Here is a 17,400-nt window from a genome sequence, read left to right as displayed (position 1 = left end):
GACAGGTTTAGGTAAACATAAATCTCTAAAAATGCACATCAGCGATTATAAGCTCTTCTGTCTCTGACCATCACAATCTTAAAATTATGTTCTCTAACCTTATGCAAAGAGCAAACAACAAGCTGCACAAGAACTCACTACTGTAATGGTCCAGGTTACAAAGTGGCTCAGTGACTCGTGTTTGCATCTCAATGTGAAAAAAACTGTTTGCATGTTCTTCACAAAGAGGGCAACAGATGCTACTGAGCCAGATGTCTATGTGTCAGGGGAGAAGCTCCAGGTGGTATCCGATTTTAAGTACCTTGGCATCATACTTGATTCCAACCTCTCTTTTAAAAAGCATGTGAAAAAGGTAATTCAAATAACTAAATTCAATCTAGCTAATTTCCGATTTATACGAAATTGTTTGACTACAGAGGTAGCAAAACTGTACTTCAAATCTATGATACTCCCCACTTAACATACTGCTTGACTAGTTGGGCCCAAGCTTGCTGTACAACATTAAAACCTATTCAGTCTGTCTACAAACAGGCTCTCAAAGTGCTTGATAGGAAGCCCAATAGCCATCATCATTGTCACATCCTTAGAAAACATGAGCTCTTGAGTTGGGAAAATCTTGTGCAATACACCGACGCATGTCTTGTATTCAAGATCCTTAATGGCCTGGCTCCCCCACTCAATATTTTTGTTAAACAGAAAACCCAGACATATGGCAGCAGATCCACAAGGTCTGTCATGAGAGGTGACTGTATAGTTCCCCTAAGGAAAAGCACCTTTAGTAAATCTGCATTCTCTGTGAGAGCTTCCCATGTCTGGAATACACTGCCATCAGACACACATAACTGCACCACATATCACACTTTCACAAAATGCTTGAAGACATGGCTAAAGGTCAATCAGATTTGTGAACATGGTCCCTAGCTGTGTGTTGCCGCTTTCAATGTTGTCTGTAGCTTGTGAGGTATGGAAACACTTTGTTGCTTTTATGAATTTTGTCTTGCTGCTTTTTGTTCTATGTTGCTCTGTCTGTATGCTATGTCTTGCTTGTCCTATGTTGCTATGTTGCTGTGTCTATGGTGCTATTGTCTATATTGTAATTATTTTTAATAACCTGCCTAGGGACTGCGGTTGAAAATTAGCCGGCTGGCTAAAACCGGCACTTTTACTGAAACATTGATTAATGTGCACTGTCCCTGTAAAAATAAAATAAACTAAACTAAACTTACAAGTTGTTTAATAAATATGTTACCTAATCATTTTGTAGCCTTAAATTCAGTGCGTGGCTGGTTGACAAATGTAATTGAAATTCTACAATTGGTGATTAGAAAAAAAATCCAGCCTTTTAGCAATTGGATCATGTGTGTGTGCGTGTGTCTGTATGTGAGATAGAAAGTGTGTGTGTGTGTGTGTGTGCGTGTGTGTGTGTGTGTGTGTGTGTGTGTGTGTGTGTGTGTGTGTACATGAGGGGGATAAATACATAAATAACCCAATGAAGTGTGAACTGTTTTAATTCTATTTATTTCATAAATCTTTTACTTAAAAGTGTGACAAACGTGTGAAAGTGAGCACAAGTACGTGTGAATGTGTGCCTTTTTTATTCATAAAATATAAATACAAAATTGACCATTCGACAAAGTTTATTTTAAAACAATATGACGGCTGAATGTCTGATTAATTCAGATCCAAACAGTTGCGTTAATGAGATTCACTCCACATTATTATAGCCCCTGCACTGGTTACCATCTGTCAAGGTGGGGGTGTTAAGGACTGCATTTAAACACATAATATTGTTCATTGGGTCCACATTAATTAGGTTAAATGTAATAAAGTCATTGACCTGTCAATTCTTTAATGTTAGGCTATTACATAAGCTAGAAAGCAGGAATATTGAGACATGATTGAATCTTTGTCATTCTTGATGTCTTCACATATTTAGACCATTTATTTTCTTACATTTAGGTCAGTGTATTTGTCATTGTCCACAGCATATCATAGTCTATATGTCTTGCATTAAACATTTATAGAACATTTTATACTGCTTGGTAAGAAACCTGATCCCCATTTCTGTACACAGATCTCGGAATTGCACTGTAATGGCTTTACTTGTGTCTCCTTGTGCATTATTATTGAAATCTAAAAAGTGAATACCCTACTGTTCTGGCCCCTGTAGTTGGGTTTGAGTTCCTTAAGGCTATTGTGGAATTCCTTTGTTGACCACTTGGGGGCCACTGTCCTGTGTTGATGTGTGTTGTTCGTTTAATGTGCTCAATCCTGTAGAAAAATAATTGTTAACATTCCAAAATGGTGAAAGTCACTGTGGAGCTGCAGATATTGTCAAACTCCATCATCCATCATGTGATAATGGAGCCAGAGGAGATGGCTGCCGTTTTACTGTCACATAACCAATTGTCTTGGTGTTTTTTCGCGTTATTTGTAACTTATTTTGTACTTAATGTTTCTGCCACCGTCTCTTATGACCGAAAAGAGCTTCTAAATACAAGGACAGCGATTACTCACCCCGTACTGAAAGAAGGATTTCCTCCAGACACCCGACAAGGCCGTCATCCCCGTCATTCACAGGAGAAAGAGACAGAGATATTGGGGACGTAGGTAAGGATCCGACGGCGAGTGGGTAATCTGCCTTAACCATCAATGTACAAAATTTGAATAATAAAACAGACGAACTACGAGCACGTACATCCTACCAACTGGACATTAAAAACTGTAATATCTTATGTTTCACCGAGTTGTGGCTGAACAACAACATGAATAACATACAGCTGGCGGGTTTTTACACTTTTCGGCAGGATAGAACAGGCGCCCCTGGTAAAACAAGAGGTGGAGGTCTATGTATATTTGTAAACAACATCTGCTGCAAGAAATCTAAGGAAGTCTCAAGGTTTTTCTCGCCTGAGCTAGAGTATCTCATGATAAGCTGTAGACCACACTATTTACCAATAGAGTTTTCATCTATATTCTTCGTAGCTGTCTATTTACCACCACAAACCAATGCAGGAACTAAGACCACACTCAATGAGCTGTATACGACCATAAACAAACAGGAGGACGCTCATCCAGAGGAGGCGCTCATAGTGGCCGGGGACTTTAACACAGAGAAACTTAAATCTGTTTGACCGAATTTCAACCAGCTTGTTAAATGTGCAACCAGAGGGAAAAAAAAACTCTAGACCACCATTACTCCACACACAGAGATGCATACAAAGATCTCCCTCTCCCTCCATTTGGCAAATCTGACCATAATTCTATCTTCCTGATTTCTGCTTACAAGCAAAAACTAAAACAGGAAGCACCAGTGACTTGATCAATAAAAAAGTGGTAAGATGAAGCAAATGCTAATACAGGACTCTTTTGCTAGCACAGACTGGAACATGTTCTAGGATTCTTCTGATGGCATTGAGGAGTACACATCAGTCACTGGCTTCATCAATAAGTGTATTGATGACGTCGTCCCCACAGTGACTGTACGTACATACACCAACCAGAAGCCATGGATTACAGGCAACATCCGCACTGAGCTAAAGGTTAGAGCTGCCGCTTTCAAGGAGCGGGACTCTAACCCAGAAGCTTTTAAGAAATCCTGCAATGCCCTCCGACTAACCATCAAACAGGCAAAGTGTCAATAAGATTGAATCTTATTGAAGTGCTTTGAAAGGTTGATCATGGCTCACATCAACACCATTATCCCAGAAACTCTAGACCCACTCCAATTGCATACTGCCCCAACAGATCCACAGATGATGCAATCTCTATTGCACTCTACAACTTTTCCCACCTGGAAAAAAGGAACACCTATGTGAGAATGCTATTCATTGACTACAGTTCAGTGTTCAACACCATAATGCCCTCAAAGCTCATCACTAAGCTAAGGACTCTGGGACTAAACACTTCCCTCTGCAACTGGATCCAGCACTTCCTGACGGGCTGCCCCCAGGTGGTAAGGGTAGGTAACAACACATCCTCCACGCTGATCCTCAACACAGGTGCCTCTCAGGGGTGCGTGCTCAGTCCCCTCCTGTACTCCCTGTTCACTCATGACTGCAGGGCCAGGTATGATTCCAACACCATCATTGAGTTTGCCGATGACACAACAGTGGTAGACCTGATCACCGACAACAATGACACAGCCTATAGGGAGGAGGTTAGAGACCTGGCCCTATGCTGCCAGGACAACAACCTCTCCCTCAACATGATCAAGACAAAGGAGATGATTGTGGACTACAGGAAAAGGAGGGCCGAACATGCCCCCATTCTCATCGACGGGGCTGTAGTGTAGCAGGTTGAGAGCTTCAAGTTCCTTGGTGTCCACATCACCAACAAACTATCATGTTTATTTTTATACCTTTATTTAATCTTTATTTAACTAGGCAAGTCAGTTAAGAACACATCCTTATTTTCAATGAATGCCTAGGAACGGTGGGTTAACTGCCTTGTTCAGGGGCAGAACGACAGATTTTTACCTTGTCAGCTCGGGGATTCAATCTTGCAACCTTACAGTTAACTAGTCCAACGCTCTAACCACCTGATTACATTGCACTCCACGAGGAGCCTGCCTGTTACGTGAATGCAGTAAGCCAAGGGAAGTTGCTAGCTAGCATTAAACTTATCTTATAAAAAACAATCAATCATAATCACTAGTTAACTACACATGGTTGATGATATTATCTAGCGTGTCCTGCGTTGCATATAATCGATGCGTATTCGCGAAAAAGGACTGTCGTTGCTCCAATGTGTACCTAACCAGAAACATCAATGCCTTTCTTAAAATCAATACACAGAAGTATATATTTTTAAACCTGCATATTTAGTTAAAAGAAATCCAGGTTAGCAGGCAATATTAACCAGGTGAAATTGTGTCTCTTCTGTTGCGTTCATTGCACGCAGAGTCAGTATATATGCAACATTTTGGGTCGCCTAATTTGCCAGAATTTTACGTAATTATGACATAACATTGAAGGTTGTGCAATGTAACAGGAATATTTAGACTTATGGATGCCAACCATTAGATAAAATACGGAACGGTTCCGTATTTCACTTAAAGAATAAAGGTCTTGTCTTTGAGATGATAGTTTCCGGATTCGACCATATTGATGACCTAAGGCTCGTATTTCTGTGTGTTATGTTATAATTAAGTCTAAGATTTGATAGAGCAGTCTGTCGTGCGTTTTGCCAGCAGCTGTTCGTTGTGCGTCAAGCATTGCGCTGTTTATGACTTCAAGCCTATCAACTCCCGAGATTAGGCTGGTGTAACTGATGTGAAATGGCTAGCTAGTTAGCGGGGTGCGCGCTAATAGCGTTTCAAACGTCACTCGCTCTGAGACTTGGAGTGGTTGTTCCCCTTGCTCTGCATGGGTAACACTGCTTCGAGGGTGGCTGTTGTCGTTGTGTTCCTGGTTCGAGCCCAGGTAGGGGTGAGGAGAGGGACGGAAGCTATACTGTTACACTGGCAATACTAAACTGCCTATAAGAACATCCAATAGTTAATGGTTAATGAAATACAAATGGTATAGAGAGAAATAGTCCTATAATTCCTATAATAACGACAACCTAAAACTTCTTACCTGGGAATATTGAAGACTTATGTTAAAAGGAACCACCAGCTTTCATTTGTTCTCATGTTCTGAGCAAGGAACTTAAACGTTAGCTTTCTTACATGGCACACATTGCACTTTTACTTTCTTCTCCAACACTTTATTTTTGCATTATTTAAACCAAATTGAACATGTTTCACTATTTATTTGAGGCTAAATGGATTTTATGTATTATATTAAGTTAAAGTTGGTGTTCATTCAGTATTGTTGTAATTGTCATTATTACAAATAAAATGTTTAAAAAAATACAAATAAAAATCGGCCGATTAATCGGTATCGGCTTTTTTTGGTCCTCCAATAATCAGTATCGGCGTTAAAAAATCGTAGTCGGTCGACCTCCAGTCCAAACACACCAATACAGTCGTGAAGAGGGCACAACAAAGCCTATTCCCCCTCAGGAGATTGAAAATATTTGGCACGGTTCCTCAGATCCTTAAAAGTTCTACAGCTGTACCATCGAGAGCATCCTGACTAGTATGGCAACTGCTCGGCCTCCGACCATAAGGCACTACAGATGGTAGTGGGTACGGCCCAGTACATCACTGGGGCCAAGCATCCTGCCATCCAGGACCTCGATACCAGGCGGTGTCGGTGGAAGGCCTTAAAAATGTTCAAAGACTCTAGCCACCCTAGTCATAGAATGTTCTCTCTGCTACCGCACGGGAAGCAGTACCGGAGCGCCAAGTCTATGTCCAAAATACTTAACAGCTTCTAAGACTCCTGAACAGCTAATCAAATGGCTACCCAGACTATATGTATTGCCCCCTCACCCCTCTTTTCCACTGCTTCTACACTCTGTTAATTATCTATGGAGTCACTATAACTCTACCGACATGTACATATTACCCCAACATTGACTTTGTACCAGTACCCCCTGTTATTTTACTTCTGCGCTTTCATTATTTGTTACTATATTGTTGGTTAAGGGTTTGTAAGTAAGCATTTTACTGTAAGGTTGGATTGTAATTCAGCTCATGTGACAAATACCTTTTTGCTTGCTATCACTTTGTAGAAGCATTGTCTGTTAGCAAAATTAATCATAACATATTTAGCTTTCATTTCATTATATTATTTTGTACGGCTGATCATTTTAATGAGATTCATGAATATTCTTCATAGCCACATGATGTCTGTTCACAGCATATGGTTGACAGGACCAGCTTCCTTGCTCAGGTCAGCAGAGCCAGAAACCTCTCAGATACCTTTCAACTTGGTTGACTCCGGATCTGATGTCGAGATCCGCCCTCAAGTTGCCTGCCACGCCACCAACGTCTACAGAAAGAAGTTTGACCCTGAACGCTTTGAGAGGTTCTCAAGCTGGTGAGCACTGACAGATGCAACAGCATTCTGCTTTTAAACAAAGCAGAATGCTGCAAAGGATGGCACATCTGTGACAAACCCTGCTCCATCGAAGACCTGGATCACACCAAGACAATCATAATACGCAGTCTGCAACACAGCACCTTTCACAAGAAAATGGAATGCATCAGAGAAGGTAAAGCCATTCTTAAGCAGAGCCCACTCTTCGGTCTGTGCCCCTACATGGATGATTCAGGCCTACTGAGGATTGGAGGATGCCGGTCCCAAAAAAACCTTGGTCAAGAGGAAATCAACCCTCTCATCCTCCCTGGAATGGGCCATGTGACTACTCTACTCATCCACCGCTGCCACCACGCGCAGGTCCACCATCAAGGGCACCACTTCACTAAGGGTGCTTTGAAAGAAGCTGGTCTGTGGGTCAGTGCTGGGAAACGCTGCATTAGCAGCACACTCTACCAATGCGTAATTTGCCGAAGACTACGTGGGAAGATGGAATCTCAGAATGTTGGACCTGCCCGTGGAGAGAATGATCGGAGTCAAGAGGCACATCCTTGATTTCATGTTGCTGAAGGTGGGTCCATCCAAACTTATAAAGTCTTGACCACATTTATGGCAGAAGTCTCAGCCATTGTGAATGCTCGTCCACTGGTTCCTGTCTACAGATCCAGACTCCCCTCTCATCTTGACACCAGTGACATTCCTCACCGAAAAGGTTGCTGAGGTTCCCCCACCACAAGGGGAGTTCAATGAGAAAGACCACTTCAGTCTTCAATGGAGGCAAGTACAGAGCCTTGCCGACACATTCTTTATTCCAACGGTGCCAGAATATCTGCCTTCCCTGCAGAGTCGTCAGAAGTGGCAAAATGAGAAGCCCAAACTTCAGCCAGAAGACATTGTGTTGCTGAAAGACAGACAACCAAAAAGAAACGACAGACCTATGGGCATCGTCAAAAAGACCTTTCCCGGGTGTAAGAAGGGGGGTGCGTTTAAGTTCTGATATAGTATCAGTTCGGATCAGTCTGAAACACTTTATGAATATCGGCCCTGGCGACTCCTCAAGATTTACAAGTGAAATTCTTCAAGAATAAATTACTATCTTCAATCAGTGTTTGACTTAGACTAAAATAGGTTCCGGTACTCATTTTGGGTGCCTGTACAGTTTATATTTAGGTGCAGGAGCTCCACAATACTTTTGAACATATATTCTTGAAGAGGAACAGGGGCTCAAGCAGTAGAACATTTGAGGTGCCGGAAATCAGCTCCAGTGAGCTCCTGCCTAAGTCAAGCACTGTCTTTAATTGCTATTACCATTGAACTGCAATAAATAGAGTTGATTGTGGCGATAAGCACTCTGTGCAGACTGCAGTGTCAAAATCTGAAGCAAATCTGACTATGAAACATCATCAGCTAGCCCTTTCTGACATGAGTTCTGCCACCCCAAGAACTAATTTCTAATACAACTCCAATTTGCTTTCAAATCATATGGCTACACAAATATGATCACAAACAAGGACTGTTCAAACCTTTACCGGCTTTATTTCATGAATAAATAAGTACATAAATAAACAAATGGTAAATATGAAAGCCTTGGAATGCTTACCCTACCTAAAGTGTACATACATACATACATACATACATACATACATACATACATACATACATACAGAATCATCTCACTATAGAGTAGAAAAGTAAATAGACCTATGCATTTAAACTACATCCACCATGCTTACTCTCCTCTGTTCTTACGCTAAACACATGGTTGCCATACGCTAGGATGCAGGTTTCACACGGGGAGAGAAAATCACAGAGGGTAAAGGATGACCTAGGGCTAGGCAGTCCCCTGCGAACAGTTAGGCAGTGGAGGGGGATAGTAGATGCATTTCACAAACATATATAAATAACAGATCTAAGTTGGCTACTTTGGTTACTTCCTTCTTCTCTATCATCTGACCTCCTAGAACTAAGGTGGCGGGTCCAACAGGCTTGACTGAGGGTGGGAGTGGCTAGCCTCGGGACTCCAGAGACCTGTGTTAGGGAAAATGATAGAGAAAGAGAAGAAGAGAGCGAGAGAGACAGAGAAAAATAATTACATAAAAAACAGACTTGTGAGAGTGAGCGTGCTCACGTACTTGCTTGTTTATGTGTCTGTGTGTTCCCTCACGAGTAGCTTGTGTGCTGCTGGCGTCTTCTGGCGCTCCTCATCTTCTCAAAGCGGGCCTCCATCTCCTCCAGCACCTTAGGCGTGTACCTGACCACTAGTTTCACTGAGCCCTGGGCAGCCTTCAGCAGCTCCACTGCCTTCTCGTGGTGCTCCCCCTCCACACTCTGCAATACACACACACAACCAAAAGTATATGGACACCTGCTCGTCAAGCATCTCATTCCAAAATCATTGGCATTAATATGGAGTTGGTCCCCCCTTTACTGCTAAAACAGCCTCCACTCTTCTGCGAAGGTTTTCCACTAGATATTGGAAAATTGCTGAGGGGACTTGCTTCCAGTCAGCCACAAGAACATTAGTGAGGTCGGGCACTGATGTTGGGCGATTGGGCCTGGCTCTCAGTCGACATTCCAATTCATCCCAAAGGTGTTCGATAGGGTTGAAGTCAAGGCTTTGTGCAGGCCAGTCAAGTTCTTCCACAAAGATTTCGACAAACCATTTCTGTATGGACGGGGGCATTATCCTGCTGGAACAGGAAAGGGCTTTCCCCAAACTGTTGCCACAAATATAGAAGCACAGAATCATCTAGAATGTCATTGTATGCTGTAGCTTTAAGATTTCCCTTCACTGGAATTAAGGGACCTAGCACAAACCATGAAAAACAGCCCCAGACCATTAATCCTCCTCCACCAGGGGCAGATAGCGTTCTCCTGGCATCCGCCAAACCCAGACTTGTCCGTCCGACTAGCAGATGGTGAAGCGTGATTCATCACTTCAGAGAACGCACTGCTCCAGAGTTTAATGGCGGCTTGCTTTACACCCCTCCAGCCGATGCTTTGCATTGCACATGGTCATCTTAGGCTTGTGTGCGGCTGCTCGGCCATGGAAACCCATTTCATGAAGCTCCAGACAACAGTTCTTGTGCTGACATTGCTTCCAGGGAGTGTTTGGAACTCAGTAGTGAGTGTAGCAACCGAGGACAGACATTTATTTACGCACTACAGCACTCGGCGGTCCCGTACTGTGAGCTTGTGTAGGCCTATCACTTCGCGGCTGAGCAGTTGTTGCTCCTAGACTTTTCCACTTCACAATAACAGCACTTACAGTTGACAGAGGGCAGCTCTACCAGGGCAGAAATTTGACGAACTGACTTGTTGGAAAGATGACATCTTATGACAGTGATATGTTGAAAGTCACTCAGCTCTTCAGTAATGCCATTCTACTGTCAGTGTTTGTCTATGGAGATTGCATGGCGGTGTGCTCGATTTTATGCAACAGGTGTGGCTGAAATAGCCGAATCCACTAATTTAAAGGGGTATCCACATACTTTTGTATATATAGTGTATGTGAGTAAGCATAAACACGCACACCCTCCTCCCAATCCCTCTTACCACTCCATTGACAGAGAGCAGTTGGTCGCCCCTCTTCAGCCCCCCCTGCCGGTCTGCCACCCCCCCGGGGATGACCCTGGAGATATAGATTGGGGAGTTCTGCTCCTTTCCCCCCATGATGTTGAATCCCAGGCCCTCCTCTGTCTTGGGTAGCTCCACCACCCGTGGGTGGGCATGTCCCTCGCTGGCTGCAAATGCAGCCACTGTGGCCTGGAGGAAAGGTTGAAAGTGAAATTGCACGAGAAGTTGGACGCCATTACACTAATATGACTGTTACGGGATTTGTGATGTTTATTCTTTCCCGGAGTGTACTTTTTCTGTATGTGTGTTAAATGTTTGTTGTCATTACCTTGGCAGTTGCCTGGGCACGAACCTCAGGCCCTCCCACAATGTCAAGAGTGTCATAGAGCTGTTCATACACCTGTTGGAAAATGTAGAGAGAACATGAGGGGAAACCAAGGAACATCCAAATCATTGGAGACATTGGCACTTTAATGAGTTTCACCGGTTTATAAAACACAATATTATAAAATGTATAAATCACAGATGATAAAACATAAAAACACTTCTCCAGGCCTCCATGCATAGCAAGTCGCTGATGCATGCCTTTTGAATGTCTACATTAAAAAAAAAGTCTAAACAAATCAATTTAATAAACACCATCACAGTAAATCCATTACTTACTTTAGTCAGGTCTAAAGAAACATTATGATATGAAGAAAATGTATTTCCGAAGAACAGAATATGATCTGGCCTACTGTATGTTATCTGGCTATGCTCCATGCAATAGACTTTAGGCTTGTTTATTTAGCTGACAAAATATGATTAGAAGTTCTGTGCCATTATTTTATATGATATTATAGTAAGAAGAATATAATTGAACTTAGCTGAACAAAATCATCAAGCTTCGATCATTTGAATCAGCTGTGTAGTGTTAGGGCCAAAACGTGTACCCCAAGGACCGAGTTTGGGAAACGCTAGGTTAGAGGGACAATAGAGCCCTGAGTACCAGGCCATTAGGACCTAATGGTCATTAAGAAGTTAGGAACTACCAAAACATGTCCAGGGTGCATAAGAGGAGATTACTGTGACTCAACGTTCACGTGTCATTTTTCTGCGGTCATGACTCATGACTTAACAACCCTAGTTGTAACCACTGTAAATATGAAACCTTTCATTTATTGTAAATACGTATACTGTTACATAATATACATTTTTTGTGACATCATGATAAACCTTGTCTGTTCGGAATTCAGTACCAAAGAATACATGCTATATACACATCTATACAAACCAATCTAAAAACAATATAAACTATATTGCTAGATCAGACATGCTGGGTTTAGGTAGCCTGTCCTACCTCTGATGGATATAGGCTACAACTAGATCAGACATAGTGGGTAAGTTATTCTAATATCTACCTCCCTGATGGCTGCACAGAACTTGCTCTGCAGGACTCTCTGCAGGGCCTGGAGTTTGGGAGGAGGCAGCTCACCGCTTCTCTGCAGCCGGTCCAGCAGCTCTATCACCCTGCACACATCTAGAGGGGAGCGAGGAGAGGGTGAGTTGAAAAGGGGTAGAATACCCCTTCTCCTGGAGAGCTACTGGGTGTCCAGGCTTTTGCTTCAGAGGATTTCGCTTCAGCCCTGCTCTGATCAAGGTTGGAGCAAAAGCCTGCATACCCCTACTTCCAATGATTTGTGCATGTACTGTATGAATGGCCACAAAGGAGAGGAATCTGCACACTGATATGCTCCTCAATATGTCTCATGACTAAACATTTTAACAATTAAACACATGCAGGAATATATTACAGTGAGTGGGTCCCTCCATTTGAGGATCTGTAGAGCACTGGAATATATAGTGTAGCCCGTAAATGAACACTAACGTTACTCACACCTACTATATACACTGATTACGCACATAACAAAGTACATACGCCAAAGTTGTTCGGCTAAGCCTATATAAATACGTCAATTAATAGCATACGCTTCGACTGGTCGCTAATCCGCAATGTTCGTAATAGGACTCCATCTAAATAAACTCACAACAAACGTCATATAAAACACCAGCGTGTTTATCTCAAGACGCGTCTGATTGTGGTACGATGATACGCTCAGGTTGTGCTATTGACAAAAGCTCTTCTGTGTAGTTACCTCTTTCTAGACAGAGCGGCTCGGTCATCGTCGCCATGTCTGTTTCCTTTCCCGAATGATAATATGATGACATCATTGAGAGGCTCCTTGTCTGGCAATGCGGTGAAGTGGGTGGACGTTTCTCGCCGACTGGACGCGATTGGAGAGGGTTGATTTACAGTGTTTTTTTATTCGTTGCACTGGTGGAATAATATAATAGAGATAAGGCTGTCCAGTCTGACCCGCAGTAAAAAAAACAGACGACGCAATGCAAGAAAAACACGTTTTAGGCTAGCGCACAAATGACCCAACCGCCTATGCCAAGTGTCGCCGGAGTGAATATTAGAGAAAAGACTGACATAATTACGTAACCCACTACGCAAGAACAAATCGTGTTTTGATTCGTCCGCAGTCCAGTCATTCACTGTCAAATCCTACAGTATGTTAGTGCTATAAAGTGTCATTGGGACGTTCATACACCCCCCAAACATGTTTTATTTCAACGGCATAGTGACGTCCCAAGGATTCCATATAGCATAACGTGTCTACATTTACAACGCCTTCGTTTGACCTGGTTTAGTCCCATGCTATGGAGGGTGATAAGGGACATAGAAAAGCCGAGGCAACCGTACCACCTGACCTGAAATGTATTTTACCTTTATTTAACCAGGTCGGCCAGTTGAGAACAAGTTCTCTTTTACAACTGCAGAGTTACACATGGATATAAACAAACGTAGTCAATAACACTATAGAAAAAAATATATATACAGTGTGTGTAAATGTAGTAAGATTAGGGAGGTAAAGGCAACAAATAGGCCATAGTGGAAAAATAATTACAATTTAGCAATTAAACACGGGAGTGATATAAGTGCAGAAGATGAATGTGCAAGTAAGACATGATTACCAACGCCTTACTAATGGCTGCTTGACTCCTGCGTTGTCAGATTTTACATGACATGATTACCAACGCTTTACGCCTGCATCGCGTGTTAATGAAAATCAAAACGTGCACAGTTTATATTTATACTAATTAAATCTCAACCATAAATGTTAGAAAGGTACCATTTTCCCGTGGAAGCAAACATTCCAACGTAGCCACCTTGAACTATAGTGTAGCCTATGGTTGTGTATTTCCTGTTATCGCTAATGGCCTAGAAAAGATGATGCCTAATCTATATATAATCTGTCTTTCCCTCAACATCTCATGGTATGTTATTTTATCAAATTGTATTGGTCGCACGCGCCGAATACAAACAGTGTAATGCTTACTTACGAGCCCCTAACCAACAATGCAGTTGAAAAAAAATACGGATAAAAATAAGAGATAAAAGTAACAATTAATTAAAGAGCAGCAGTAAAATAACAAAAACGAGACTATATACAGGGAGGTACTGATACAGAGTCGATGTGCGGGGGCACCGGTTAGTTGAGGTAGTATGTACATGTAGATAGTTATTAAAGTGACTATGCATAGATGACTATGTTGGTTATCCCACTGTATACAGATCAAAATATTGTTAGCCAATCACAGACTGTGTTGTTACCTGTTCCACATCAGACAACCAATAAGAGTTACTTTCATGAGTTCATAGGTACTATTCGGCCTCCTTGGGATGTCCCTTCAGTCGAATAGAGCAGTTCATAGACTTTCTCCGAGGGTCCGTGCTATTCGGGCTCCTTGGGATGTCCATACCACTATCAAGTATAAATGTAAATTGGTTAAAGACGTCCCAATGAATCTGGATCGCAGTGATCGTTCATAGAGTGAGAGACGGAATTTGAGAGCTCGGCGGCGACAGACATTCCTTTTTTTTTAAAGCGGCAGAAGCGATTATCGAGTGTCTGCCTGCCCCAGATATGTTTCATTAGAGACGATGAAAATAATTACCAAGATGTACTTGATCCAATTGAGGAGTAAGTAGGCTATATTTAAGTTGTGATATTTTAGGAAATGTGGTCTATATTTTAGGCAAATGTGGTCTATTTGAAAGTAAAATGTTTTGTTGATAACGCATTGTCGAAAGCACGTTGGCAATATTATTTACTGTGTTGATAGCATGGTAGGCTAGTGTACAATACCGTAATTTGATGTGCTAGTACGCTATAGGAGAGAGGAATAACCTCGTGGGGCAGACAAAAAGTGAGTAAAAAACACCCTAAATATGTTTAAAACTACAAATGAACTTTCTTCTGTCATTCTTGTTTTTTTAATGTCACAATTCCAACCCTCCTCCTTCATCCGGGTTTGGGACTGGCATAAGTGACCCAAAAGAGACACTCTGGCGGAGTTTATTTTTCTTAATTTGGTTTGTAACCTTATGGTCCATTTAGGAGCCTACAACAGGTCACAGTAAAACATGAACATTTTTAACTGTAATATATATATATATATTGTATACAATCTACATTAACAATCTAAATGGACCAAAAAGAGACAATAGAAAAAACTACCAATGGCAATGTGAGAAAATTATGGTAACTAGTCTGGACTAAAATGAGTAAAAAGCTGATGTGCCAAAAAGCTGCAGAACATTATCAGGCAGCTGGTGCTCATAGCAGGCCTCACCAGACAGCTTCAGTCCATATCGAATGTACAGGATGGAGTTAAGGGTCTGCAAGGACATACGGTTTCTAAGTTTGCTTTTTACCACATTCATCTGGCTGAATACTTTCTCGACTTCAGCATTCAAGTGTGACAAGGATAACACAGACACAGCAGCCATGGCAAGTTCCTGAAACGGGTTGATATCAGTTGCATCCCTGAACTTCCAAATCTCACTCCAGAAGCTCAGTGTTTTTTTTTGTCTCATCCCATTTACTAAGATGGATGGCATATGCCATTGCTGGACAATCTTGTCTATCTTTGCAGGGGAGTAGCCAAGGAGCTTGGCTATTTTTTCTATTTCTCCAGGGCTCTTATTGTGCCTGGCTCATTGCGAACTAATTTGACAGAATTGTATGTAATTATGACATAACATTGAAGGTTGTGCAATGTAACAGCAATATTTAGACTTAGGGATGCCATCCGTTAGATAAAATACGGAACGGTTCCATATTTCACTGAAAGAATAAACGTTTAAACTCATGTTAAAAGGAACCACCAGCTTTCATTTGTTCTCATGTTCTGAACAAGGAACTTAAACGTTAGCTTTCTTACATGGCACACATTGCACTTTTACTTTCTTCTCCAACACTTTGTTTTTGCATTATTTAAACCAAATTGAAAATGTTTAATTATTTATTTGAGGCTAAATTGATTTTATGTATTATATTTAGTTAAAAGTGTTCATTCAGTATTGTTGTAATTGTCATTATTACAATTAAAATCGGCTATGAGGGGCAGCCAGTCCTCTTCTGGCTGAGCCGGGTGGAAGTTAAAATAGAACATGGCCAAGATGTTCAAATAATAATAATCACAGTAGTTGTCGAGGGTGCAGGCAAGTCAGCACCTCAGGAGTAACTGTCAGTTGGCTTTTCATAGCCGATCATTCAGAGTTAGAGACAGCAGGTGCAGTAGAGAGAGAGAGTCGAAAACAGCAGGTCCGGGACAAGGTAGCACGTCCGGTGAACAGATCGGGGTTCCAGAACAGTTGAAACTGGAACAGCAGCACGACCAGGTGGACTGTGGACAGCAAGGAGTCATCAGGCCAGGTAGTCCTGAGGCATGGTCCTAGGGCTCAGGACCTCAGAGAGAAAGAGAGAGAGAATTAGAGGGAGCATACTTAAATTCACACAGGACACCGGATATCTGAAATACTCCAGATATAACAGACTGACCCTGACACAAACTGTTGCAGCATAAATACTGGAGGGTGAGACAGGAGGGGTCGGGAGACACTGTGGCCCTGTCCGACAATACCCTCGGACAGGGCTAACCAGGCACCCACTTTACCAAAGCACAGTCCCCACACCACTAAAGGGATTACCTCAACCACCAACTTACCATCCTGAGACAAGGCCGTGTATAGCCCATGAAGATCTCCTTCATGGCACAACCAAGTCGGGGGTGCCAACCCGGACAGGAAGATCACGTCAGTGACTCAACCCACTCAAGTGACGCACCCCTCCTAGGGACGGCATGGAAGAGCACCAGTAAGCCAGTGACTCAGCCCCCATAATAGGGTTAGAGGCAGAGAATCCCAGTGGAGAGCGGGGAACCGGCCAGGCAGAGACAGCAAGGGCGGTTCGTCGCTCCAGTGTTATAGGAGAAAGCCCTGCCTCCAGTTGCTTAGAAATTCTAGGGACAATAAGGAGGCCTGAGTCTTGTGGCCGTAGCGTAAGTGTAGGTATGTACGGCAGGACCAAATCAGAAAAATAGGTAGGAGCAAGCCCATGTAATGCCTTGTAGGTTAGCAGTAAAACCTTTTAAAATCAGCCCTAGCCTTAACAGGAAGCCAGTGTAGAGAGGCTAGCGCTGTAGTAATATGATACATTTTATAGGTTCTAGTCAAGATTCTTTCAGCTGTGTTTTTCTCAAGTTTATTTAGTGCTTTATCCGGGTAGCCGGAAAGTAGAGCATTGCAGTAGTCTAATCTAGAAGTGACAAAAACATGGATACATTTTTATGCATAATTTTTGGACAGAAAGTTTTTTATTTTGCAATGTTACGTAGATGGAAAAAAGCTGTCCTTGAAACAGTCTTGATATGTTCGTCAAAAGAGAGATCAGGGTCCAGAGAAATGCTGAGGTCCTTCACAGTTTTATTTGAGACGACTGTACAACCATCAAGATTAATTGTCAGATCCAACAGAAGATCTCTTTATTTCTTGAGACCTAGAACT

The 17,400-nt window shown here is 42.2% G+C and overlaps 1 protein-coding gene across 1 annotated transcript; it reads right to left on the bottom strand.

Moving 5' to 3' along the window:
- Positions 1-8,440: 8,440 nt before the first annotated feature.
- On the bottom strand, positions 8,441-13,163 carry lin7b (lin-7 homolog B (C. elegans)). The gene is made up of 6 exons (XM_035761299.2): positions 12,641-13,163; positions 11,906-12,024; positions 10,834-10,905; positions 10,485-10,694; positions 9,094-9,257; positions 8,441-8,957 (listed from the first exon to the last, which is right to left on the bottom strand). The coding sequence occupies exons 1-6, from the start codon at positions 12,714-12,716 to the stop codon at positions 8,936-8,938; spliced, it is 663 nt and encodes a 220-aa protein (XP_035617192.1). The 5' UTR covers positions 12,717-13,163; the 3' UTR covers positions 8,441-8,935.
- Between the last annotated feature and the right edge of the window lie 4,237 nt (positions 13,164-17,400).

Source organism: Oncorhynchus keta, chromosome 5, assembly GCF_023373465.1.
Source record: "Oncorhynchus keta strain PuntledgeMale-10-30-2019 chromosome 5, Oket_V2, whole genome shotgun sequence".
Taxonomy (NCBI): Eukaryota; Metazoa; Chordata; class Actinopteri; order Salmoniformes; family Salmonidae; genus Oncorhynchus; species Oncorhynchus keta.
The sequence above is the reverse complement of the archived record's forward strand: the minus strand, read 5'-3'. Positions and strand labels throughout refer to the sequence as shown.